Here is a 26,726-nt window from a genome sequence, read left to right as displayed (position 1 = left end):
TGAGTGTAATTTGAACTCCCATTGCTTGAAGTTGCCTCATGTAACAGAGGAAATATATGAATTCTCAACAGGGATTCACCATTGGATGTATTATTAGTATACATCATGCTCAGCCTAAAAGAAATGTGAATATATAACATTTGCCCTAACTTTTTGTGACATGGTTTGAAGCATAGGGCTGATTCATAAGCACAGTAATGAACAACACTCTCACCTTGTGTATAAATATGAGGAGGGTTTCGCCCAAGTGCCATATGGCAGGGGTATTACAGCTGCAGACGCTAAGGAAGCAACAGTTGCTTGCCTGTGTCTGCTATATTTATCATATTTGCTATGATACAGAAACATGTGACATGACTGCACTGTGCTACCCAGGCTCCATCCTGACCAAGTGTCAAATTTCAACATCATACCAATGTCCTTTGCTTACCACCAGGACGGAGGCAGTGTGGTAGTAATGACACAGTGACCGCCCATTTGTCATCAGTCTGTGACCGAATTCACTGAGGTAAGGATAACAGAAAGGACACACTGCCTTTGGGAAAGTGGTGTGGTTGCAGTATATATTTTGAGTTATTTACTGCTGGCCTGTTATCATACACTGTAATTGCATTAGTTTCTGCATGTCTTTTGTTTTTTAGTGACCAACTGATGGAGAGACTAAACTGGGACGTCCGTCACTTAGGGTATGAGGAGTAAAATAAAATAACAACAGAGGAAAAAAGGAAGGAGGAGAAATGACACCTGGTCTGAATGAGTGCCTTAGAGCAGCTGGGCTACAGCATTGCTATGCTAGGTAAGTACACGCACCCCCAGGATGTATCCAAACACACATATTATGCTGTGTCTTCTTCTCCTATGACCACTATCCCTCTGCCTCTTGTCATTTCAGGTTTACCTCCATGGGAGTTCATCATGCAACCCACCTATCAGCACTGACTATAGAGGATTATCCCATCCTGGGCATCCACACCATGGAGGACAGGACTCGTCTGTTCCATCTGGTCCAAATGGTCAAATCTCTTGATGTTGAAGCTCTTAGATATGCAGATGGCGATGATTATGATTCTGATGGTGGCGATGAAGGATATGCTCTAGTGGATGGTAGTTTTACTTATGGTGGCTGCTATGGAGATCCTGATGAAGATGTAGGCCTATATGATGGTAAGGATGAGAGGCGTGGTACCATAAATGAATTAAATGCAGCCACTTTTACCACATCATCGCGTGTTTGCAGAAGGCTTGATTTCAGTTGCGAAAACACTGATCGTCAACAGAAGCTACTTTCTTATCAAGTCGGCTCTGCGCATGGCCGTACAAGTCATGTTAGAGATAATCGAGTCCAAAACAAAGGATCAGCTACACCTCTGCAGAATGACCTCGGCAGTGGAAGTGCTGTTTTATGTAAATACAAACAGAACCACAACTTCAGGAAGGATGGCCACAGTCGTCAGTCAAATCATCACACAGGAGGAAACACCAAGCCAGACCAAATCAGAGGAGGAACTACCATGTACAACTCTGACACGCGATTATCACCAAAGTTTACCTCATTCAACAAACAAAAACCCATGCCTGCAAACATGGCATCACAGAGGTTTGACAGCAAACCAGGTGGACACAAGGACAGGAAAAGAATCTCTAAGAAGGAAATAGGCCATAATGGGGAGATGGGGCACATGGCTAAGCCAACACCTGTTTATGAATCAAAGAGAACAGCTGGCTACAACTATGGAGTACCACAGAGTTTCCCTCCAGCTTCAAACAAAAAGTGAGTGGCAATGGTTTGCATTGTTCTCACTGTGACTGTTTACGCACTATTTACAAATGATTATTTAATGAACATGAAAGACATCTGGCAATTTAACATGGTTGTGTCTTTTTGTATTATGTGTGTGTGCCAGGCAAGAAGGAAATCAGCAAATTAGTGTGTGTGTGAGGAAGAGACCTCTGACACGTGCAGAGAGCAGGAGAGAAGCAGATGTTGTGACCACATCAGGCGAAGAGTGTGTGATTGTCCATGAAAGCAAAGAAGCTGTGGATCTCACACAATACATACTACAGGTAGATGATGATTTCAATGTTATCACCAAAGCTGACAGAATTTCCAATTTAGCACATATCATTAAACTGTGACAACATGTGTTTTTGTCATATGAATGTCAGGGTGGATTTTTATCTCAATGTTATCTTGCTGTTTTGTTCCTTCAGCACAGGTTCTACTTTGACAAGGTTTTCGGAGAGCAGAGCTCCAATGAGGAGGTGTATCAACAAACTGCATATCCTTTGGTGCAGCACATGCTTAATGGGTATGTCAGCACTAATGCCATATGGTATTTGGAGTTTTGAATGTTACTTTAACACCCTGCATTACTTTCTACCCATATGTCTTTTTCAGAGTCATGTTTACAGTTTGAAGTACATTCTTACAGGTGTTTTTGTGTTCCTATGCATCTGCGATGAACTATTTGTAATGTGTGCATCCACAGCGGCAAAGCCACCTGCTTTGCATATGGCCAGACAGGTGCTGGGAAGACTCACACCATGTTGGGCCCCTCCCCCGGGAGACCAGGCTTGTATGCACTAGCAGTCCGGGACATTTTTGCTCACCTGTCCACCACACGCATTTACTCACCCCTGCTGGTATATGTCAGTTTCTTTGAGATATACTGTGGTCAGCTGTATGACCTGCTGGACCACAGGAAAAGGTGTGTGTGAGTTGGAGTGTTTGTGTTTTGTTGTAAAAGAAAAACTAAAAATGATCATTAATAATAGATAAATAATGTAATATTGTCATTGCTTTATACATTTCCTATTGTGACTATTTCCTATATGCCTCTTTATGTAAGTTATTGTGGAATGTGTATTATTTTTATCTACTACTTTTGTCCTCAAGTTTTCTTGGGGATCATGTATTTTTTAGTGGCATTATCATCAGAGAACCATTGTTTCCCTCTTAATCGCTCTCTTTTACTTCCTTCTTCCTTAGGTTATTCGCAAGGGAGGATGGACAGAAGGTGGTTCACATTGCAGGACTGCGCTATGTCCAGGTGGACTCAGTCAACTCACTGTTGGAGGTTCACAACTTTCTTTAAAATTGCTGCATGTCTATACTGTGTAGTCCAGATTTTGTCTCTCTGCTCTGATTAGCACTCTAACGTTAAGTTAAGTGTCCTGCTTTCCAAATTCATGGTCGAAGACTGAAGACTTAGTACCATGTCTAAATCAAACCTCGCCTGTAATATATTTTTGCCTCTTATTATTGACAAAAACAGAGGTGTTGCTTGGTGTTTTTGGTGGAGAGAAACAGTAAATATACATGCAAGTTCAGTACTGGCTAAATCATCTCAGGTTGAATGAGTCTAGGCTCCCGTTCTCACAGATACAACAACCCTTTACTGTATTTAACTTCATTAAATATTACTGGCCAAGAAATAGTTTGAATTACTTCGAATTATAACTTCTGCAGTCACTATTAACATTTCATCTCTCCCTGCCTCCTCCCTTTGCCCTTCCAAAGGTGATTTCACAAGGTACAGAGGAGCGCACACAGGGGATCAGTGGAGTGAATCCACTTTCCTCTCGATCTCACGCGTTGCTTCAGATTCAGCTTAGATGTCCAAACCAGCAGATAGCTGGCAGGTGAGTAACAACAGTAGAAAACAAAGAAAAACACGCACTCTCCAAAAAAAAGTCTCAGGAACAAACTGAAGAGGTGCACGGCCAGAAGATAAACTTAAAGAAACAAAAGAAAGGCCAGCAGCACTCGTGTCCTTCTCATCGTCCTTTATTGCATACTGCGTCGGCGCTTAACATACACAGACCGGTTTCGACACTGAGGAAGACGTGGTCGAAACCGGTCTGTGTATGTTAAGCGCCGACGCAGTATGCAATAAAGGACAATGAGAAGGACACGAGTGCTGCTGGCCTTTCTTTTGTTTCTTTAGGTGAGTAACACCATCCAGTGTGTTTTATTGTATTTTGGGCTTATTATGATGTACATTCTTTCTGATGGTTTTGTGTTATCCTTTTAAGCACTAAGGGAGTTATTGTGTAGTAGATCAAAGACTGAAAGATGCTTGTTTGTGTGTTCCCATAGAATGTGGTTTGTGGACCTGGCAGGAAGTGAGAGGGCATCAGACACCAGAGAACCAGACAGGCAGAGCCGTATGGAGGCAGCTGAGATAAACCAGAGTCTCCTGGCTGTAAGATATACACACACACGCACACACAAAAAGAGATTCCGCATTAAATCAAAAATATTTGTGAATGTATTGTGGAACTTCACACGCTTTCTCATCGGTGTGTTTTTTCACTCAGCTCAAAGAATGTATTCGGTCCCTTGATCAAGAGCAGTCGCACACACCTTTCAGACAAAGCAAACTTACTCAGGTGAGTGAAGTAACATTTTTGTAATGTATGTAAATGTAACCATTTTGAGTATTAATAATGTAATGCAAATCAGATTTTTCCTTTGCCCACTTAAGCTCCCCTGTGTTTTAATATTTGACCACTTTGCTCTCATTCCAGGTTTTGAAAGATTCATTTGTAGGTGACTCAATGACATGCATGATTGCCAACATTTCGCCTGGTCACTTTGCAACTGAACACACGCTTAATACACTGAGATATGCCGATAGGTGAGTGTTTTCATTGTATTTTCTATCAACCTAATTGATGTCATAAGCTTTAAGGAGTAGAAGTCTGACTGGTAGTTGAGATGTCATGTCTACTACTTTTTTACAGGGTGAAGGAGTTGAGGGGACAAGGAGGACTAAGAGGAGGAAGAAGGAGTAAGACAATACCCTCCCCCAAACATAATCTATCCAACAGCAGCGGTAGCAGTGTTAGCACCCGTGGGAAAAGCCCACCTAAAAAACAGAAGTTAGGGAGACAAAGAGAGGCTTTCTCTCCTGCCACACCTAACACAAAGTTGGCCACCAGAGATGCAGTTCTCTGCTCCACACCTAAGAGCAGCAGATGGAAAGCAGAAACAAACACAAGGCACAAAAAAAGGATTGGACTTGAACATATTACACCAATTAGAGGTTGGCTGGGAATGGGTGATAAGAGCCATGGGCAGGAGGAAGCAGGTGAGAGAAAAGACAGGAGAAGAGAAAGTGAAACACATGGAAGAACTAACAGCCACTCTGTATGTGATCAAAACACCACTGACACTGAATTGTGGGGGGCACAAGAGTCTTTTACTCAAAGAGAATCTGGAAAAAACCATAAGGAAAAAGAGAACCAGCATCACGCTGTGAAAATGGAGAGACAGGAGGAAAGAAGATGGAGAAACCAGCTAAGACAAATGGAAAGCAGTAGAGACACATGTAGTGAAGTAGAAAAGCTCAGGGAAAGTGATTGTAAAAAGGCTGTTGAATGGAATAAGGAGAAGCAGAGGCACCTGCAACAGTATCACCTGCAGCTGCAGCAGTTCATTCCCCTTACCGCTTCCTCATCTGTCAGTCCCGTCTCACCCTCTACATGTCCTTCTCTCTCCTCCTCTCGCCAGGCCTCTCTTTCTTCCTATATCTCTCCATTATCCTCTTCTTCTCTCCCACACCCCTCCCATTCCTCAGCTTCTGCCCTCATTTATCATAGTTTGGAAGAGGTTTTAGATACATACAGAGCTGGGGTTGACCACAATAAAAGACAATTGTCTTTTCACCTGCAAACTGAAACCTCTCCAAGCTGCAATAACAGTAACGATGAAGATACCTGTGGTGACTGTGGTGGTGTTGGCGAAGACTGGGGGGTATCTTGGGAAGGAAAAGAGATCAAATTTGGACAAAGAAGTGAAAGTGATAGGAGAAGGTCAGTGGGGACACCAGGTGAAACATTAGTAAGAAAGGAAGAGAGGAGGCCAGCTGCGATGGAAGGGGGAGAGAGGAGGTGGGCCTGGGTGCCAACAACAGAGACAGAGCAAACAGACATGATGACAGGTGCAACACCGACAAATGTAGCGGCACAAGTGTCTCACAGCCGTCATTCAGAAAACAGAGGACATGTGGGTGAGGAAAGGGTGGATTCCTCGGATGTCTCAGCTGATGGAGTGTGGAGTACTGAGCAGGAACGAAGAGCTGAAAGCTACGGTGTGGTGTCCATCCCCGGCAACAATGACCGCAACAGCCTTTTAAACCACCCTCCTTTTGGATCACCCCATCGGCGAGCTCCAGCAGAACGACCCCTCTCCCCAGCCTGTGAACATATCACCGTCCCCCCGATACAAAGTTATCCAGATCATACCCACCGCTCCAAAGCCAATATGTCTGATTTACCTAAAGATGAAACTTCTCCCAGCCACATCATGAGCCCCCTCAGCATGTCCTTGCTTCAAGTTGACCGACATGTCGCAACAGCTTCGTTCCTCACAGGGGAACAGAACACCACCTCACGGTATGAAAGAGGAGAAGGTAACAGGAGGGAAGTAGAAAAAGAGAATCATATGTGTTCAGGAATAGTGGGGCAAGTTGTAGAGGATGAGGACGTAGAATTACGTCTGTCTCTTTTGGAGCTGCCACAACCGAAGACCAACTGCCCTTCTACCTTTGAGGCCGTAACAGCTGTCCATCACACTGAGCAAGGAATAGGTATGTGTTGTGCCATATATGAGAGTGTGTGTACTACTAACTAATGCTTAAAAACATCTATGTTTTTATCTTGACCAGGTAGGATGAAACCTCCTATGCATGGGGTTATGCAGGTCTCACTCCAACACAAAGACAACAGTCAGAAACCCCAAACCATACCTGTCCTCGGCAAGATGAAGTCCATCTCACCCCTTGTCCATGGCTCTGGGGTCACTAATTCATCCAGCTCTATGCCCAGTGGTGCCACACAAATACCAACAAAATATGCATACAAAATGCACAACAAGCCTGCCAAAACTTCCGTTTCAGCATCACAGTCAGAAGATGTCTTGGGCCAGTATCACACTGCACATTCAAACAATTCAAACACCTCACTCCAACCAAAGAGTCCTGCAGAGTCAAATAGTCAAGAAAGCAAGAGCAATCACCAAATTCGACCCATAATCCATCTGTCTGCTTTGGAGGACTTGGACTATGCCCAGTAAGTAGCAGAATTCCTAGTATTAATTGAAAAAGAAAGATACTGAAACTTCACATAATTTAATCCAACAGACATGACAAAAGCAATGAGGGTTAGTTTGAATTAATTTATATCTCTTTTGTTTTCCAATCCAACTTCAGGTGGCATGTTGCCCAGGCCCACTGGGAGCAGCTGGAAGAGATGGAAGATCTACGTCATCGAGAGGGGACCCTTCTTTGTCAGCAGCCTGATATGGTCAGAATAAATGAAGCCCATGATTGTTAGCTAATTTCTTATGTCCTCCTCCTCCCTGTTTAAAGTGACTACAAACTTTTAGTGAATCCTCACTATTTATCTCAATGTCTTGCAGGCATTTGGGGAATATGTCCACAAGCTGGAAGAGATCATGGAGAGAAAAGCTTGTTGTATCCAAAGCATGAGAGCTCACCTGGAGCCATATCTGAAGCCTGCTCATATCCACCAATCACACAACCAAAGTGAATATAATAACAATTGATATACTTGAAGTACCTGAGTTAATCAGCAGGAATGTTTACATTTTTATGTGCAGCCTATACACTGAGGAAATTATATAGTTATGCATGGTCTTTATGTGTTTATAACTGTACAATATGTTTTTCCACTGATAAGACTAAATGCAATGTAAGCAAAATACCATTTAATTTTTATTTTCTAGATGTTAAAGATTTAAGAGTTTGATGGAAGTATCACTTGATGTGTGTGACAAGATGTGTTGCATGAGGTATTATCTCTCTCTCTCTCTCTTAGTGGTGTGTGTTTTGGTTTGTTATTTGTGTTCAGATGTTGGGTAGTTATTTTTCCTCTTCCTCGGTTTTATTTACATGTTGATTTAGATGTCTATATTATTTGATGGAATTCATGCACATTTTGTTATTTGAATAATTATTTAAAGTTAATTTCAAGATTTTTGAATTCCATAAATTAAGTTATTTTAATAGGTGCTATCTATGTACTGTATCCTGCATCATTTATTTAATCTTAAAGCTTGTACTTTCAGTCAACTCTTGGTCTACTCTTTGTGTTGTCTGCAAATGAAAATATTAACTTCACAGACAGCAAACAAAAAGTTTATTGTTTAGTAGCTTCTTCTGCTTTATTAAAGAGTTCCTGAGAAAATGATTACATAATTAGGCGACTCCACCTACAAACTCACATAACCTGTTCAGTTCTGTAAAAAAAAAAAAAAAGACGACTGGAGCATTACCACTTTCAAGATGGATGGCAATTGGACATATATATACCTCATCTCTTTTCAGTAAATAAACCAACGCTGACTCTATGTATAGTTAAAAGTGGATGACACATAAACAGTAAGTAAATCCTGGCTCTCATTTGACACCGGCTTGGAAACCAGCGAGAGACGCTCCAGTGGAACGCGTGCCCGCCCGTACGTGAACGCGTACGTATTGATGATGCGTCGAACCACGTGACCAGCTCGTGTGTTATGATTGGCGGAGTCAACGTCACAACGTTGAACAACGGCGCCGTTGGTCACGTGACAGCATCTGCTGCTGCTGGCTGAGCGAAGCGTGTTAGCAGGTAAAAGAAAGAACAAAAAACATGGAGTTATTGTTATTTTACGATGTTATTGGCCACCCCACGGTCTTATCGAATATTTTTAAAATACGTTTACGAGAGCCCATCGGCCGATTCCGAGGATCCGTTCGTCTTGTTCGGTGGTTAGCAAACTAACTAAGTCGCTAGCTCATCATCGTTGTATCCGGGCTGCAGCGCTGCGTTGTATGCGGACGGGCCGTTCACATGCCGGGTTGGTTAGCATGCTGCTGATAACTTAGCTGTCGTAGCCTCGAAGGGCCACGCGTTTTTCGACAGATTTTGTACCCACGCATCCCTGTAGAAGTCGTAAAATACCAAATACAGGACAACAACCGCTGGAAACACTAACGACGTTTTTCGTTTCGATGTAGTCATGTTAGTATGCTATTGACGACATCTAGGTCTGCCACTCAAGTTAACTGATTAATGTTAGCTTTTCTTTGGTTTACACAAAAGGATACCACTCAGCACGCCTCGCATTTGTTTATTGTTTTGTTTTGTCTTGGTTGGGTTGTAGTTGGGCAGCGGCCCCGGTGACGGCCACATTCACTATTTTTCGCTGCTTTTTAATAAATGTCTGTCCGGTGTAAGTTAATACTTGATGGTGGGAATCACACGGAACAAAGACGAGCGCTAAGTTAGCAAAGCTAAAGCTAACGCAAGCTAAGTTGACCTAGCGCTAATGTGAGCGTTGTTAGCCAGTGCGGCTCATGTTTCCGTTTGAGCTTTGTGTAACGTCCACCAAAATAAGATTACTCCTCATTCGCCATTTACACTGTGAAATGGATGACCGAAAAACAAATGAAAACAACTAACGACATTAGGTAACGTTACACAATACACTATGAACAGTACCTTGTTGTCAGGCAACATACTATTTGGGAGACAATGGCGTTTGTTTTGTTACCATGCGGATAAATTGCCAGTTGGTGGTATTATTGGCTAACGACCAGTTATATTGTATAATTTAATCCAGCGCAGGTGTTTGCCTTTTTACCCCTCAAATGATCGATTATCTTGACTTAAAATCTTATTTTGTTATTGTTTTGGTATTTTACGTCAAATACCAACGGGTTGACGTTGTCCTGGCGTCGTTGGTGGCTGAAAAAACGTATAAATTGGCATTGCCTATAACTGATGCTGGTGGATATTCGCGGTGTTTTTGTGTGGGAGACTGAAGGAGGGCTGTAAATTGACACCCGGACAGTCCCCTCTTGGCTGGCTAAATTTAACCAGGGGAGGTGGGGGCGACAGATGGGGTTATAGTCTTACATGGTATAGTTGACAACAGTGAGCCACGGTCTGCTTATATTCAGAATACTGTACTGGCATTGGACATTCAGTATTATATTTTACTAGTATTTGTAATGCAATGCAATGTAACCAGTCTCCCAGGTGGCTGTCGTTTGATGTGACCTCTCCCCCCCTTTTTTTTCCTTCCAGATTTTTCTATTTTGTACATACATTGTTTTGTATATACTGTATATGATGACTTCAGTGGTCAGCAATCAAGCCCGGGGAACTCGGGACAGAACGCTGCCCACCACCACACAAACAACACAGCCACAGAAACAGATACAGGTGAGTTTTTGCCATTATATGTACAGTATTATTGCATCCAGGCCTACTCAAAAATAATATATAATATAATAGCCTTATTCAGTATTTGATTTTCATAGTGATAAAAAGTGAAATTGAATTAAGGTTTGAATTGCATGCTTTAAAAGCGTTTTTAGAGACTTTTAGGTTCTCCATCCTACATGGTGTACTACCTCACCAGGATTGAAGTGTATTTCACTGAAATGTCACTGTCATGTTGTATTGATTTTAATGCAACTGTGTATTTGCCAGGCCACAGCAGAACAGATTCGTTTAGCCCAAATGATCTATGACAAAAATGATGCTGACTTCGAAGACAAGGTCAAACAGGTAATGTGTATGTGCAAACACACATTTAGACAAATTTACTCAGAATCCCCAGCATAATAATAATAATAATGCCCTTGAAAGCTTGGACATTGGAGCCTTTATTGCATCATGAGCTAACTTTATGCTGTGTGTATTTTTTTTTCTGATTTACCTGAACACAGCTGATTGAAGTAACTGGGAAGACTCAAGATGAGTGCATGGTAGCCCTCCATGATTGCAACGAAGATGTAAACAGAGCCATCAATTTTCTGCTGGAGAGCAACTCTGACACAGTAAGACTCTTTGAATGCACAAATCACATTCATTGATAATGTGCTGCTTGTATACATGTCATATGGAAAGTACTTTGGGCTTTGTGGCGTAGGGACGAGAACCAATAGATCCATGATAAGGGCGGGGGCTGCGAACTCCATCGGCTGACAAAAAGTTAGCCAAAACGACCGGATCGCTTACTTATGCTTTAACTTGCTCTGTTTTAAACTTCCACCAGAACTCCTGGGAGACTGTGGGGAAGAAGCGAAACCTTGGGAAAGAAGGAGGACCCTCAGAGATAAAGGAGAGCAGGGAGAAGAAGGGAGGAGAGAGGGAGGCCAGCCGTGGACGCGGAGGCTCCAACAGGAGGGGCAGAGGCATCAGCAGAGGGCGTGAAGGTAAGACTGGGACAAAAAGAAATGTTAGTCTGTTTATGGGATGAATATCATGAACCCTGGGGATGTATGTTCCTTGCCTATTTTGTCTGTGTTTTGCTGCATCCTTGAAATTGATCATTCGTGTTCAGTTAGCTCATGGACTCACCAGTTCACCTTTTCTATGATTTGCTTCTACTTTAATTTCTCTTTTGATTTAATTTGAAGAAGTTCAGGGTTAGGGTTACTTCTGAACTGTCTTTTCTGCCAGTTCAATAGTAATAAGTAATTGATCCAGAGTCTCACCCCATGTCTCTGTTTTTTTTTTTAAATTCCAGGTCGGCTAGAGGAAAATGGATTTGAGGTTGCTCCTGGAGAGAGGGGTGGGGACCGTGGACGCAGGGGGCGTGGCAGAGGTGAGAACATTTCTTTAATATTTTAGATACATTGTCAACATGTTAGAAATAACACTTTAGCTGACGTGAACGGACATATTCCCAAGAACCCTTGTCCTGTCAATCTAAAGATATTTTAAAGCATTCAAAGCAGGGTGAAATATGAATGGCCAAACAAGCAAGATCATATTGTGTTTATATGTGACTGTGGTAGACTGTGAAAATGTCCACCTTATGGATGTCCTTCATACTAAAACCTCTCAGTCCACCATTTATTCAAGCATCTGCATATAGTAAAGAAAATCCTAATATTGTCGGTTTTTATAATTGATGTTCTTTAGATAGGAACATTATTGTGGATGTTTTGGTGATGTAGCTGGAAACGTATCTATTTGTGTCTGCAGGCATTTAGAGTATTGCTGCAGTGAACATGTGAGGAATGTGCTTAGTCCCTGCAGCTGCTTGAGTGTGAGAGTGTGTTGGGGGGGAGTTGTCGATAGATAACAAGATTGGAGAAGGTGGGAAGGAGGTTTTGTAGAACAATGACTGTGCACTGCATTACTTATTTAGTTGGAATATGCTAAAGCAATGCTAAATCATAAGGGAAAGATAGGTGCAAATACAGGAAGGAAAATAAAACTAGACGCATGTCTGTAGCTATCATTTTAAATGAAAACTGTTTTCTAATAAATGACAAGGGTCAATGTTGTTTTCTCAGAAAACTTGCTGCTGATCTATGGGAGTTTGATGCTTTCGTTAAAAAATGCTTAATGAAGAGTTGAGGCTGAAAGGACCAGTCAGCCAGAGGTCATCTGGTTGTTTTGTTTGTGTCCTCAGGGGCAGGAGTTCGTGGTCGAGGCAGAGCAGCTGCTGGTAACCGGTTCTCCACCCAGGGAATGGGGTAAGAATCTGTGTTTAGTGTAAGTCTGAATGAGAATGAGGAGGTGGTGATGTTGATTACAAGCACATATCTTAAAAACAAATATGTGGAAAAGAACCAAATTTCTGAATCTCCTTTTTAAAGAAATTACAAAATATTTTCCAGTTTCAAGTTGTTGGTCAGAAAACTTTCTCTTAAGTTTACTTTGCTTGCTTTCCCTTTCCTTCCTCTACATTTTCAGCACCTTCAATCCGGCTGACTACACGGCTAACTCTGGAGCCCGCCAGGAGACATGGGAGGGGGATGGCAACGAGCCTGCTGAGGGAACTGGTAAGGAAAATGACAGAATACGCGCGTTTCCAGTGCAGGAACTTCAGGGTAATTTTACGGGGCCAGCCCCGTTGGTGAGTGTCTCCACTGCAGGAACCTCCCCTTTACAGGGCCGAACGGAGTCCCTGCCTGGGGGTAGGTACTCAGATCGGCCCTGAAAAAGTCCTGGTGGGGCTGTCACTCGTCGCCATAAGAGCCCGGTGGGTCCTGTCTGCAGTGGAGACACGGCCACCGAGAGGGCCGAGCGAGAGGACGGTTCCTAGTAGTAGTAGTAGTAGCAGTAGTTTATTTGTCCCCGTAGGGAAATTGAGTTGCAGCAGATCACACTCTTGACATTTCATCTAAAAAAAAAAAAAAACAGCACAGTACAACTTTCACACATAGATTAACACTCATCATCAGTGAGTCAGTTTTATGTTCATCTCAGCCTTAACCTGGTCAGACCAGCTGAGCAGGCTATGAGCTGACCAACACTAACAGTGACTATCGATTATTATTAAGGGATTTAATGGCCTGGGGCACAAAAGAAAATTTTGCTCTGTTTTTAGTAAACAGAGGGGGGCAATATCGTCGCCCGGATGGAAGAGGGTTAAATGAGTGGGCAAGGGGGTGCCTTTGGTCACCTATAATATTCCTTGCCTTTTTCTCTATCCTATCTCTGTAGATGCCTTCCATACATGGCAGAGTGATGCGCATCAATTTACTAGATATGGTTATAATTTCTCTAACCCTCTTTTTCTGTGCCTCTGTGGCATTGCCAAACCAGCAGGTAATACAAAAAGAAAGAATGCTTTCAATGAAGGCACGTTGAAGGTTCCTGTAGAGGTTCCTACCCCCTCCTTTTACCAGGAACTCCTGCAGTGGAAACCTGCCTGTTGAAAGATGTTGTGTTTTGATAATTTCCTGCTTTTGCTATGCAATACCTTAATGAATCATAAGCTTTAGCGTTGTCCAGCTTTCACATATCCAGAGTTGGCAAAATGTTCAAATTTCAGGTTGTTAGGTCCCAAATAAAATCAGAATTCAAGTAGAAATAAACAAATCAAATATTTTCTGCCACCGTCCTTTGGGAAATTGACTGTTGCTGACATTTTTTTCCTTTAGGAACATGGGGAGGCAATCTGGAAGACTGGGCTTCAGAGGACTGGAATGAGGATGTAAGGCAGCACTTTTTAATGATTTGAAATGGCTTCGTACAAAGTTTTGTAATTGGTTTGCTTTAAATCAGCACTGGCCTGGAATGATCGGTGTTGGCTTTTGGTGTTATACCTGTATTTATTTGAATGGCTGTATTTTCCTTTTCTTACAGTTGTCTGAGACCAAAGTATTCACTGCCTCTTCTGCTCCAGCAAGCCACATCACACCTGGACACAAGTAAGACAACCTGCCCGAACTCCAGGCAGTTTACAACAGTACAAGAAATGAGCTGTGTTTTGTAGGGATGGGCAATCATTCAATTAAAAAAAATTAAATAGTTTGAGACTACGTCTTGTCTGAAAAAATGTAGATGTTCCCTTTTTACTATCGCAGAAGGAGGAGAAACATGGAAAGATGACTACAGCCATTGGAAAGTTCTGTGTGGAACTCTGTCAAATAAAAAACAAATGAAACTGAGGTGCAGCTAAAACTCTTCAAGGACTTTGGACAGACTTTGGGTTATAGTTAGTGATTGACAATATTTGAAGAATGGTCGGTTAGTTCCCGGTGATAATCCAATAGTGCTTTTGCTTGAAATGCCCATCCCTAGTATTTTGTAGCGTGACTTAAGATCTGTGCTGTCAATCCTCCTCACCAAACCTGTAACTCCAGTTCTCTTGTCTCTTGCCTCTCTTCAGTGTGGACCTGGCTAGCCTACTGCCAAAGGCAGGGGGTCCCATGGACTCTGACTTGGGGGCAATAGTCGAGGGCCCCTCAGCAGAGGATTTGGCCCAAAGCCTGGTGTTTACCAATTCTCACCACAATGGACGCACTGCAACACACAGCTACGCACACGCCACAGCCAACAGCTATGCCCATGCCGCCTCTGCTAGTACCACCTACGCACACGCTGCACTGGTACAGAAAGCGATGCATACACCCATAAACATTTGCAAGCATCAGCATCCTTTACATATCTTGTACTCCTACACATTTGGGATATGTTATTGGTGTAACCTCTTCTTGCTTTTCTTCTCACCCTCTCAGTCTTCAGTCCTGGGTTCTGGTTTTGGCTCTCTGAACGCACCTAAGCCGACACCTGCCTCTGACATCAGGACATCAGAACAGCTCAACGGGCCTCGGCTTGGTCAAAGAGCCAATCAGACGTTATCCACTGCCGCCAGCAGCAGTACTGTTTCCAAAGACGCAGGGCCACCTCCGATGCAAAGTCCTGCTCCTGCCTCCTCTCCCTCTGTGGACATGAAGGCTCAGCGAGTGGAGAACGGCCCTGTTACTGCCCAACACTGTAAGTTTATCTCAGTAAATGGAAAAATTAAGACAATCAAATTTGAAGTAATTGTTCAGCAGCGCAAGGATACAGTGTACTGTTGTCCAATAAATATTTAAATTGATCCCCAATCTCTTCAGTGGAGATCAAGCTTCAACCAGAGCCATCAGCAGTGCTCAGCCAGTTGGCTCAGAGGCAACAGCAGTCCACCATCCTTTCCACCACAGATCTGGGGCTGTCTCAGTCACATGCACCACAAGTCCCCACACCCCCAGGTAGGACTGCAGAACTGTATCATATTATAGCATTAAAGTTGTCGTGGTCTGCATCATCAATTGAGTTTATTTTATTTTTTGTTGATACTTTATTTAGTATTTTCAAGAAAACAAGTTGACAACAAGATGTCAAGGAAATAAAACAAAATCACAGACAAAAACATGGGGGCTCCTCTGTTGATAATCCTATATTCAATGTCCAGTGTCTTTACTTGTTAATGTGTAGCATCCTAAATTGTTTTGATAAAAGCAGTCCATTTCTCCCATTTCCTGAGAAAGGTCGCTCCTCTAGATCTGAGAGAATGTCGTCTTTTCCATTATTTCCTTCACTCTGTCCATCCATTAGTTAAGGCTTGGACACTCAGTTTTATACTAGCACTTTATACCACAACTTTTGTATTTTACATAGATACCAGTCTTTTTTTCAGTTGATTTTATTTTCATTTTGATGATTGAGTAAATTATGTAAGGATATTGGTAACTGCCAACTAACAAATGTAACCCTTTGTTTATGGACTGTAACCACATTTGAAAAGGAAAGAAAACTTTTTGTCCCGAGTAGTGACACCACTTTAACATCATCTGTACTGTAACATGTTCTGATTGGCAACTCCTGTTTTCACCCTCAATCTCCTTCAGGTCACGAGTCCTCCGTCGCTGCTGTAAGAGACGGAGCTTCTCCAGGGGTGAAGCTGCCAGGCATGGAGCCTCCCATCACAGAACCACCACAGCGGCAGCTTAAGACGCAAAGACGCAGAGTGCCACCTCCCTCGAAGGTACTGCTGTCTTGTCTGAACCTTGTCAGCCAAAAACACATCTTAATCTTCATGGGAAACAAAAGAGCACCGTTACTTGCAGGGCAATAGGTTCTTTACCATGTCTCTGTAACATGTTCGACAGGACAAATATCTTATTTTCTAAAAGATCTTAAGTCCACCTCCATGACTACACCTCTTATAATCAGAAATATAAGCTCAGCAAAGATAAAAGGTGCAAACGTGCAGTCAATTTCCAATTTTACTTCTCATATCTCAACTGTAAGCCATCAAAACATGCTTGCTGCTTAAATTGTGGCTTTTTTTAAAAATAGAAGTTGACTAGTGTGTGGTCAAGTCATTTTTGACTAATATGAAGTGCACACATTATAAATAGTTTGGTTCCTATTATTTATATGATTTACAAACCAAAAACATGTAATTGATTTTACGTATTTGCCTGTTTGTCTACCTCAGATCCCGTCGTCAGCAGTGGAGATGCCCGGCTCAGCAGATATATCTGGCCTGAATGTGCAGTTTGGAGCTCTAGACTTTGGTTCCGAGGCTGCTAGTTCAGCAGTAGACATGGGACAGATGGAGATGACCAGGGAACAAGCCCCCGCTCAGGCTCCAGCACCAGTAGCTCCAGCACCCATGTCTGCCCCTACTGCAGTTCCCACACAGCAGCCACAGAGCAGCCTGTTCTCTAAGCCAGGATCTGTGAGGTGTGTGTGTGTGTGTAGGAGGTGTTTTAAGTTGGAAACATGGGTTTTGTCTGTTTATTTGAGGAATGGGACCATTGCATAAAGCAGAGCATTGACTGCTGCCAGGGGAACAAATTTGTGAATTAGCTAAATGAGTTTAAAGAAAGACTGTTAGAAATTGCATGTGTCATATGTATATTCATGTGTCTCACCCCAAACTACCTTTCTCATGTCATTGAATAGTGACCACATGAGCAACATGCCCAGCTTACCATCAGCTGTGTCGGATCCCAACTTCCCCTCACCATCTTTGGGCTTACCCAGTGCGACGCCCTCACCCTCCATGGGTCTTCCCAGTGCAGCCGCACCACCCTCTTCTGCAGCCCCCACCCCAGCCAGCCGCGTGGAGAGCAGCGGCCCAAGGTCCCTGCCACCACATCTCGGCTTCTCACAGAGCAAAGACGTCTCATCGGCCGCTGGTGGACCCCTCACAGTGAGTATAAACATTATTTTTCTGTTTGTACTCTACATGAAAAAAAGAAAGATGTACACAACTGCTAAAGTTTTGGTGTCATCATAATACCTGACAAAAAGCCAAATGTCAAAGCCTAGATTTTGAAAATTTCGTCTTCTCATAGAACGGCTACAGCGGGATGAAGGCACACAGCACACAGGACAGTAAGTACTCTAAGCGTCATTCAGTTAATAGTAGATATTGATTGTTAAAAGCATCTGGTGGGGAGTGGAAAGAGTCATTTGTGAAAGCTGATGTTTGATAAAGAACTGGACCCACTCAGTGTTGTGTTTTTTTACACTGATTCAACAACTGATTCAATTACATCATTGCATTCCTCCTACCACAAGAATTATTAATGTAATTGATATCTTTTTATTTATTTAAACTAGCTACGTCATCAACTAGGACAGTGAAGACAGGGTCTCCTGTTATGACGAGTGACAGTGGACCTGGTCACCACATCCCTTCCCCTGCAGTCACACCTTCCCACTCGGCTCCCATTCCTTCGCTCAGCAGGTGAGGACTGGTTCAGATCTATATCATAGATATTTTATACTGCTCAGTGATTGTTTTGTTTTCACATGAGCCTTTTGTGTGTCTGGAGATAATGATGGTTACAAGCACATATCCTAATCTTGCAATGTGGAAACATCTTTGACTGAATCTCCCATCCTTGTGTCCATGCTTCCTGGGTGATTTTCTTTTGTGGCTTTGTGAGATTTTTAGCAGACTGACACAATCACTCTTTTTCCATTTTAGTCATGTGACCAGTAGTCACTCATCTGTCTCGGCCCTCACCACAAGTTCATCCCTGACGGTAAGTGTGTGTACGCACATTGAAATAGATACAAAGTTCTTCTGCTGAGGCTTTGGAGAAAATGTATTTTTTGGGAAGACATCCATGCTAGTTCTCCTATCACACACCCTCTATTGTCCTGTATCAACAGATGAGTAACGACGACAGCAGTAGTGGCAGTGGAAACCTCCACGCCTATTCTTCATCGTCCAGCCAAGTTGTCAATCCCAGTCCTTCAATCCCCATGGCTGTCAGCAGCTCAGCCACCAATGGTCTTCACCCATCTGGAGCACCAGGCCTGACTCCTAACGGCACAAACGCCTCGCTCTCGGCCGCAGCCAGCCGCACAGCACCCCTGCTCACCACCACCTCTGGTAGGTCCACAGCTGAGACTTGTGTCACATCTCGGTGAACAACTACATATTGTCTTCAAATCCAACTCCTCATTTTGTTGTACGCTGCCCATCCAAAAAGTCACACTCTCTAATATTTCGTCAGACTGCCTTTAGCTTTGATTATGACACACATTTGCTGTGGCATCGTTTCAATAAGCTTCTGCAAAGTCACAACATTTATTTCCATCCAGAGTTGCATTAATCTTTCAAAGATTCTTCTCAATGGAGTGATGGTCTGGACTCTGTGGTGACATTGGACCGCATTTCTTCCTTGAAGATGATGGTTCTCCATTATCCTTTCAGTTTAATAATGCATTGGACAGTTAACCCAATTTTAGTCTCAGCAATCTCCTTAGATGTTTTATTTTCTTGATGCATGCCAATAATTTGAAACAGATCAACATCTTTTCCACCACTATAAGATGTCTTCCAACATGGTTGTTTAAGAAATGAGACTGCATCAGTTAGGGTTAAATAAGTTTTTGCCAGCTGAAACACGTTTTGGGATGGGCAGTGTTTATTCTTAGAAAATATGTTCAGGCTATTTTGATACTCAACCAAGACTACACAACTCTGTCCATACATACGCAACAAGAAAACTCATCACTGATTGTACACTGAGTTTCTTTCACTCAAGTCTGTTCCTCATTGTTCCCTAGGTAAAGCTCCTCCCAACTTGGCCCAAGGAGTGCCGCCTCTCCTGGCAAACCAGTACATCATGGGCCCTGGTGGCTTGCTCCCTGCCTACCCGGTAAAAAATACATTCCTAATAATTTATTAACCTACTTGTACTTGCCAGTGCTCTGGTTTTGTTTAAGGGAAATGATGGTTGTATTACTAAAAATAGGTGGATGATGGTGTCTGCCTCAAGTGACTAGTTGTGCAATATCTTCATCAAGTCTCCGTGTATAGAAACACTGAGCTGAAGATTTATTGCATTGAGGTCATTGCTCACTCTATACAGCTTTTCCGTGTTGATGATGACTGTGTTTTAGTAGGTTCTGATCAAACATGATATCTGCCAAACATGCTGAGACACTTATTAAAGCTGAGTTTAACTGAACCTGGGTTGAGAATAAAACTAAAATAGAGTTTGCCACATTGATGTGCTTAATAGTGGCTTCATTATGGCACTAAACAATCACTTGTTCTCCCTCCTTTTTGTTTTATTTCAACAGCAGATCTATGGATATGAGGACTTGCAAATGCTGCAGTCTCGCCTTCCTATGGTGAGTTTTCTGTCATATACCCTGCTGCATATTACTTTGATTCTTGTCTTTTTATTAGCACTGAGTTTCGGCTTATCTTAAGTAAAGGGACTAATTGTGATTTCTATGCACTTACCTATTGTATCTAATGTCAGTGTCAATAGAGAACATTGTGTTTAGCGTAGTCATTTTTTATTTATTTTTCCTGCAGGATTATTATGGTGTAACATTCCCCGGTACTACAGCTGCTATGCCTGGAAGAGATGCCCTGGCCAATAATCCGTATTCTGGTAAATCAGTTTCTACATTGAACTGGAGCTTCTGACATTATGCACACTGATCTTGTATTGTGTTTTGAAAAGGACTGTCAAGTGACTCTGATAATCCTTTTACATCAATATTTGCATCTGTTGATGCTGCTTGTATAGCCACTCATGGATTTGAGTATACTAAGTTGATTTATGACAACACAGAAGTCTTTTTCTTAATTCAATGGCTTCTTTACCAAGTCATGTAAACTGTTTGGCAATATTTTTATTTAGATGCACTTTTGCAACTTCAATCTTTTCTTACCCATGTTTTCCATCCAGGAGAGGCAACAAAGTTTGGTAGGAATGACTCTTCGTCTCCAGCTCCACCGACCAGCCTGTCCACTGGTGGAGTGCAGTCACAGCCCCAGCAGGCACCACAGGCAGGGACACAGGGCCAGGGCACGGGTCAGAGCCAGGGTCAGCAGACACAGAACCAGGCCTTCCTAAACCCCCCTCTGCCCCCTGGCTACGGATACACTGGTATGTAAAAGCACAGATCTTGTCCAAATTCCTCTCTGATAAAATCATCCATGCACTTGACACGTCATGCAAATGTAAGCGCCAGATCACAAGCTGTGAAATCTAACTTCAACATTATCGTGTTAAAAGATTTTATTATTATTTACCTTTTTATTTAACCAGTAAATTAGCCTGACAAGCCAGACTATATCATTAAAATATATAGTCTGGCAACGACCGGTAGACCTCGGCTCAATCCAGGGGGCGGAATGAAGGCTGTCTTTCAAACTGCCTCTGCACGCAATAGGGTAGCGCTACGACTAATCGGAGCAAAGAGCAGGATGACGTAGATTAAACTTTTCCCATATCCCGTCGGCAAAACACCAAATACATCCTTCTTCGAAATGACTTCAGTGCAGTTTCTTGCTCAACTAAAGAAAATGACAAGTTTTAATTCTTTCAAAGTTGATGCCAACACCGATTCAAACGATTCCTTTGCCAAAGCCATCTTGTCATGTTTCTAGACCCACCTGCGTGGCAAATATATTTGCTGCCGCTAGGGTGCGTCTAGATTTCTAGGCTACCAGGAAGTCCCATTGAGATCTCTTTTACAGAGACCCCTGGCCAAGGTAGCAGCCATGTAAAATCAGTCCGTACAAGATGTAAAACAAAACTCAGATACTCGCACACAGTTCATACAAGGAAATGATGGTTGTATCACTAAATATAGATGGATGATGGTGTCTGCCTCAAGTGACTACGGTAGTTGTGTAATATCTTCATCAAGCCTCCGTGTATAGAAACACTGAGCTGAAGATTTATTGCACTGAGGTCATTGCTCACTCTATGCAGCTTTTCAGTGTTGATGATGACTGTGTTTTAGTAGGTTCTGATCAAACATGATATCTGCCAAACATGCTGAGACACTGATTAAAGCTGAGTCCCATTGAGATCTCTTTTACAAGAGACCCCTGGCCAAGGTAGCAGCCATGTAAAATCAGTCCATACAAGATATAAAACAAAACTCAGATACTCACACACAGCTCATACAAGAAAAACAATGACACTCTTCCCTCACTGCATTCTTTATAATACACTTGAAGTCACTCATAGGTACAAATGTTTTTAAGTTAAGAACTTTTTGTAAATGATTCCAAGAACATGGTGCATGGTAGGAGAATGATGTTTTGCCAAGGTCTGTCCTGGCCTGGGGTACATCCAAAAGCAACCACTTAATGCACATTTGTATGGCAATTTGTGTTCTTCACACTTGACACCACACTTGACTGACTTACAGGTCTGCCATATGCCTACGCTGGTGTGCCTGGGGTTCCTTCAGCCTTTCAGTATGGTCCCACCGTCTTTGTGCCTCCTGCTTCGGCCAAACAACCTACAATGGGCCTGGCCAACCCTTCCAATCAGTATCACCAACAGCATCAGCCCAGTTACGGACAGCACGCATACGGCGCAGGTAAGAGGAGCATTACACAAGAGGGCTGTGTCTGTCACTGATGGATTTTTGTTGTCAGATGACTAACACGGCACATTTCCTTCAAAGTTACGTGATTGTTAGGAATTTATTTTAACATGAAGGTTATTCCCAGCAGTTTTTACTTCAACTTTTAATTGATTTAAATGGCTTCAGCCTGTGCGTGTATTTGAAGTGTGACCACAGGTTTGTTTGAGTTACTTTCAAACACACTGCATCAGTATCACAACCTGTCACAAAAAAAACTTGGCATAAAAAGTAGTTTAGAGGGATTCTTGATCAACTTGAAGAGCCTGACAAGATAGGGTGTGTCAAACACAGACGCAGTGCTTTTTGGTGTCTCATGTACCGCAACAGTTTGTCACAGCTGTGTTTTACAAGTACAGGTTTTGGGAGAAAGACATGAGGTGTGCGCACAAAGACTATGGCAGAAATGAGTTTTGATAAATTAAGGAGGCAACAGGGAAATCAACTTTCAACCCTTTATACATGTACACAAATGCTGCATGTGCGTGTGGAGTTGGGCCTGTGTTTTTTGCTTGTGCTGCATGCATAGCTCAAACCCCCTGCTGAAGTTGGACATGGCTCATTATAGACACAGCTGCTATTTTAGTCAGGTTTACCTTACTGCCTCTCTCTCCCATGCCCCCTTCTCTCTTCTATTCCCGACTTCTTTCCTCCTCCTTTTCTTCTCTTAAACCTCATCTGTTACCCCATCTTTCTCTTCCTACCCCCTCCCTCTCTCCTCTGCTCGCTCTGCCTCCTTTCTTCTTCTGTACTTTCCGTCCTTCACCTCCTTCAGCCTTTGATGACCTGTCTCAAGCCCACGCTGGGGAGTACAGTAAGGGAGGGTACGGAGGCTCTGCCCAGTCACAGGCCAAGTCAGCGGGCAGCGGCCCAGGGAAAGGTACACACACAACTCTTGTGCGCACAATCTAACAACACACAGAAAGTCAGTGGGCGTTTTCCTATGGGAAAAACGGATGTACTCACAATTGCAGATGATTCTACCGTCAAGAGTGTTCTGGAGAAAGGTGTGTATATGCATGTTTGTGGTTGCACTCTGACGTGCACATAAATGGATACACGCCAAAAAGCGGAAATAAGTGAGAAACATGCCTCTGCGCCTCCTCACTAAATATGCTTCTTCCTACTGGCCGGCCCCCCTCCTACTAACCGTGGAAATGAACATTCAGTGCCTAATATTCACTCATCAGCAGTGAAGTGACAGAATTGTTCTTCTTCCCTATTAACCCCTTGATTTTCCCCTCTTCTTTATCATTCTTTTTTGCTTTCCTCCCCTCCCTCTTAAATCCCAATCTTTTCCTTTATCCCGTCCTTTTTCCTTCTCTTCATTCTCCTCTCAGCACCAGGACTGTCGGGGTCAGGTACCAGTGGAGCAGTACCTGACATGGGAGGTTCAATCTACAGTAAAACACAGGTGAGAAACTTAGATAAGACTTTGAATCACACTAGAGACACAAGAGACCTCTCCTGCAATTAATTTTCTTAATTAAAACTGTACACATCAACATCAGATCCCCTTGAGTATCACGTTTGCATAGGCAAGAGCTTTTCAGATGTGCATGATTTGTATTGGCTTTATTTCTAAACCTCTTGTGTTTGCTGAATTTAATCTCTTGTCTTCTCTTGGTTCTCCTCATCAGTCATTTGACAAGCAGGGCTTCCACACAGGGACACCGCCTCCCTTCAGCTTACCTTCAGCGCTTGGGGGAACAGGACCCCTGAATCCCGGGGGTGCCCCTGGCTACGCCCCTGCTCCCTTCCTGCACATCCTGCCACCGCACCAACAGCCCCACTCCCAGCTGCTACACCATCACCTCACACAGGACGGACAGGTAGATTGAAGTCTCTATTTATACATCACATCCCATCTATGGTATCACAAAATTAGTGAATTTGATGACCAGTTTGTGTTCCTGCAGTATTTAACACCTATATTGGAATTTATGTTATATTTTAAATGATCTGCTTATCATAACACCTTATTTGGAAATTGCAACAAAGGGGAAAATCATGCAGAATTTAAGTTGTTTCTTTGCTTCCCTGCACCGTGTTTCAATTGCAATACAGTATGTTTAAATGTCATGAAATTGAAAGACACCTCCATGATGAATCATTTCAGTGCTGACAAGCAGCACCCGAGTGAAGGCTGTAAATTGTTAAAGTTCAGTTCCAACCCTAATAATTCCTTGGCTATCAAAAGTAATTCCTAGACAGATAATTGTCAGGAACAGGAACCACACCCAAGAACCAAAACTGGTTCTGTAGGTTCCTGTGGTAGATGTTGTGGCAAAGCTTAGTCACTCAGAAAGTTCTTGGAAAGGTGCCACAGTTGGAAACGGCAATTTAACTTGTTGGAAATGTTTAATTTAAAAAGAAAACTTGCCCCGTTGGTCGTTTATCTTACACATGATTAACAAAAGTGACTTGTTGTTCTTCATAGGGTGGTCCTGGACAGCGCAGTCAGTCCAGCAGCATGCAGCAGAAAACCCAAGGCAGCAAGTCCAGCTATGGCAGCTCTCCCTACTGGGCCAACTGAGGAATGCATCCCACTCCCTCCTCCCCCAAAAGGCTGTGTGTGTGTATGTGTGTGCGCGTGCAGGCGTGTGTGTAAAGCTAAAACAAAAAAAGCAAACCGAAAGACACACTACCCTCACAATGAGCAACCTTGGGCCTCTTTGCCCTGCTCCCCCCACCTCCACAAGTCCTCATAAGTCTTTTGGGTTCTCTCTTCCCCCCTTTTCAAAATTGGTTGTACATGTAAGATATTTATGTATGTATTTATATATATATATACTGTATATGTAATAGTAGAACATGAAATGTGGTTGCTGCATTTTATTTTTGAAGGACTTTTTGTTTACTTTTTTCAAAACTGCAGGAAAAGATGTTACATTAAGACAGAATGAGTTGATGGTGAGAGAGCGAGTGAAGAAGAAAAATGATCAAAAATTTCCTGGAAGAAACCAGAAAAAGGAAAAGGAGAGAGCTATAGCACTGATTGCATTTGAGGACATTTCAGATGGGGGTGGGGTTTATAATAACTAACTGCATCTGTCTCCTTTTTTTTTCTTTTTCCTTTTTATACATCCTGAATGACCGGGTCATCCCTCCAAACTTTATTTTGTAGCGTCCTTTCTTTCCCCTCCTGCCTTTCTCCCTCCCTTCTTCTGTAGGGCTGCCCACTCTCCTTGTGTCACACCTTCCCTTTAACGACAGACCTGTCCATCTAAATTTTATATTTTAATTTAATTTTAACCCTCATTTCCCGCGAAATAAAAGTTCTGAGCAGTTGGAACTCTTGTCTTGACTCTTGTTTTTCTATTTGCACACCCTTTTGACTGTCTTTGAAATTCAATCTGATTTAATGTTTAATTGCAGATAATCATTTATTTATGTTCTCAAACACATTGACAGACCCTCATTTATAATAGAGGTCCAGACATAAACTCATTCCTCTTTTGAGACCAGTTTAAAACAACCATGGTAACATGGGAGATGTAAACAATATCATCCAGTTTTATGTAAAGTTATATTGATGGATGGAACTGATGCCAATAACAACAAAAAAAGGTGATTCAGCAGTTAAATGAAATCTGTATCGTCACTTCTCTCTCCTCCCCGAGGATCCATGGAAAAAACTTTTTTTTTACATAATGTGGTTCTACTGTACATTGTACAAATTTGGAGAAATCAAGCATCTTAGCAACACGAATAAAACAAAAATATTTTGTAATCTGGTTGCGATAACTATTCTCTAGTCATTTAAGCCAGTTGGCCATATGGTGGCCCAGCATGAGTGAGACATACTGTAGGTCTCATTATACTGAATCCATCATAGGATACAATCCCCCCCACCCACCCCCCATGCCATACACATTTTATGATGCTATTAATAAAAACCTAGCAACAAATTAAAAGAAAGAGCAAAACGTTTTTTTAATTAAGTAACATTGCACAGGAAAAGCTGCAAGTTTAACTATGAAAAGAGAAATACAGTTAAGTCGTTTCAATGAGATGCGATGTAACCGTAATCATCCCGTGCATTAAGATATTAAGATATGCATTAATGCAGAATGAGGGTCAATAGATGCAGAAAGACAATGGTATGTTTTTGAAGTTAAACCATGATGTCATCCCATGCTTTGGACTGTCTGAGCCCCATTTTCCATTCTGAAGTAATGCAGGTGGAGTGTGGATGGTGTACACTAATGTCTGGGGAGCTTTCTTGGAATAAGGCTGTTAAATAGTAAACCTAGTTTAATAAAAAATAATGTCAGTGTCATACAACTGAGCACATACAGTACATTCATTGATGCTACTGGTCACATCTTCAGTGATGTTCCTGGATTCATGGAGCGTTTCGGGTCTTTCTACATCACACGCTCTCCTCCCAGCGGCCCAGCTGGGGGTGATCAAGCCCCAGCTTGTGACCAGATGAGGCATCTTGAGCCTCTCTGCTGCTGTGGTGGTATTGTGGATGGTTCCCCTTTTCCTCGCTCCTTCAATGCCCAAATTGCTGAAGGCTCTGGAGGACAGAGGTCGGGCTGCGAATC

At 42.6% G+C, this 26,726-nt stretch overlaps 2 protein-coding genes across 11 annotated transcripts; both read left to right on the top strand.

Moving 5' to 3' along the window:
• Nucleotides 1-230: 230 nt before the first annotated feature.
• Nucleotides 231-8,077, top strand: LOC146981455 (kinesin-like protein KIF24). Of its 4 annotated transcripts, XM_085786667.1 has the most exons (15): nucleotides 231-508; nucleotides 686-796; nucleotides 893-1,771; nucleotides 1,905-2,064; nucleotides 2,212-2,309; nucleotides 2,490-2,708; nucleotides 2,990-3,077; nucleotides 3,521-3,642; nucleotides 4,100-4,205; nucleotides 4,321-4,392; nucleotides 4,531-4,640; nucleotides 4,747-6,593; nucleotides 6,672-7,074; nucleotides 7,215-7,308; nucleotides 7,424-8,076. In XM_085786667.1, the coding sequence occupies exons 2-15, from the start codon at nucleotides 738-740 to the stop codon at nucleotides 7,568-7,570; spliced, it is 4,404 nt and encodes a 1,467-aa protein (XP_085642793.1). In that variant the 5' UTR covers nucleotides 231-508; nucleotides 686-737; the 3' UTR covers nucleotides 7,571-8,076. The 4 variants fall into 4 exon arrangements, with proteins under 4 accessions (XP_085642793.1, XP_085642794.1, XP_085642792.1 ...); XM_085786668.1 differs by lacking the exon at nucleotides 231-508 and having other exon boundaries at nucleotides 635-796; nucleotides 4,747-6,597; nucleotides 6,676-7,074; nucleotides 7,424-8,077; XM_085786666.1 differs by lacking the exon at nucleotides 231-508 and having other exon boundaries at nucleotides 635-796.
• A 491-nt stretch (nucleotides 8,078-8,568) lies between these two features.
• Nucleotides 8,569-25,468, top strand: LOC146981454 (ubiquitin-associated protein 2-like). 7 transcript variants are annotated; one of them, XM_085786658.1, is made up of 30 exons: nucleotides 8,569-8,634; nucleotides 10,096-10,233; nucleotides 10,504-10,581; nucleotides 10,743-10,853; nucleotides 11,072-11,231; nucleotides 11,546-11,623; nucleotides 12,440-12,503; nucleotides 12,724-12,812; nucleotides 13,917-13,969; nucleotides 14,122-14,186; nucleotides 14,648-14,867; nucleotides 14,997-15,255; nucleotides 15,378-15,512; nucleotides 16,152-16,288; nucleotides 16,745-16,992; nucleotides 17,215-17,464; nucleotides 17,610-17,649; nucleotides 17,878-18,004; nucleotides 18,248-18,305; nucleotides 18,436-18,658; nucleotides 19,339-19,430; nucleotides 19,858-19,908; nucleotides 20,099-20,177; nucleotides 20,478-20,675; nucleotides 21,949-22,128; nucleotides 22,949-23,053; nucleotides 23,148-23,180; nucleotides 23,514-23,587; nucleotides 23,814-24,005; nucleotides 24,614-25,468. In XM_085786658.1, exons 2-30 carry the CDS (start codon nucleotides 10,138-10,140, stop codon nucleotides 24,707-24,709), a joined length of 3,591 nt encoding a protein of 1,196 aa, XP_085642784.1. In that variant the 5' UTR covers nucleotides 8,569-8,634; nucleotides 10,096-10,137; the 3' UTR covers nucleotides 24,710-25,468. The 7 variants fall into 7 exon arrangements, with proteins under 7 accessions (XP_085642784.1, XP_085642786.1, XP_085642788.1 ...); XM_085786660.1 differs by having other exon boundaries at nucleotides 20,478-20,678; nucleotides 21,955-22,128; XM_085786659.1 differs by lacking the exon at nucleotides 8,569-8,634 and adding an exon at nucleotides 8,842-8,863.
• The last annotated feature ends 1,258 nt before the right edge of the window (nucleotides 25,469-26,726 follow it).

The sequence above is a fragment of the Trachurus japonicus genome, chromosome 9, assembly GCF_045865225.1.
Source record: "Trachurus japonicus isolate A0001 chromosome 9, Traja_1.0".
Lineage (NCBI taxonomy): Eukaryota > Metazoa > Chordata > Actinopteri > Carangiformes > Carangidae > Trachurus > Trachurus japonicus.
The sequence above is the reverse complement of the archived record's forward strand: the minus strand, read 5'-3'. Positions and strand labels throughout refer to the sequence as shown.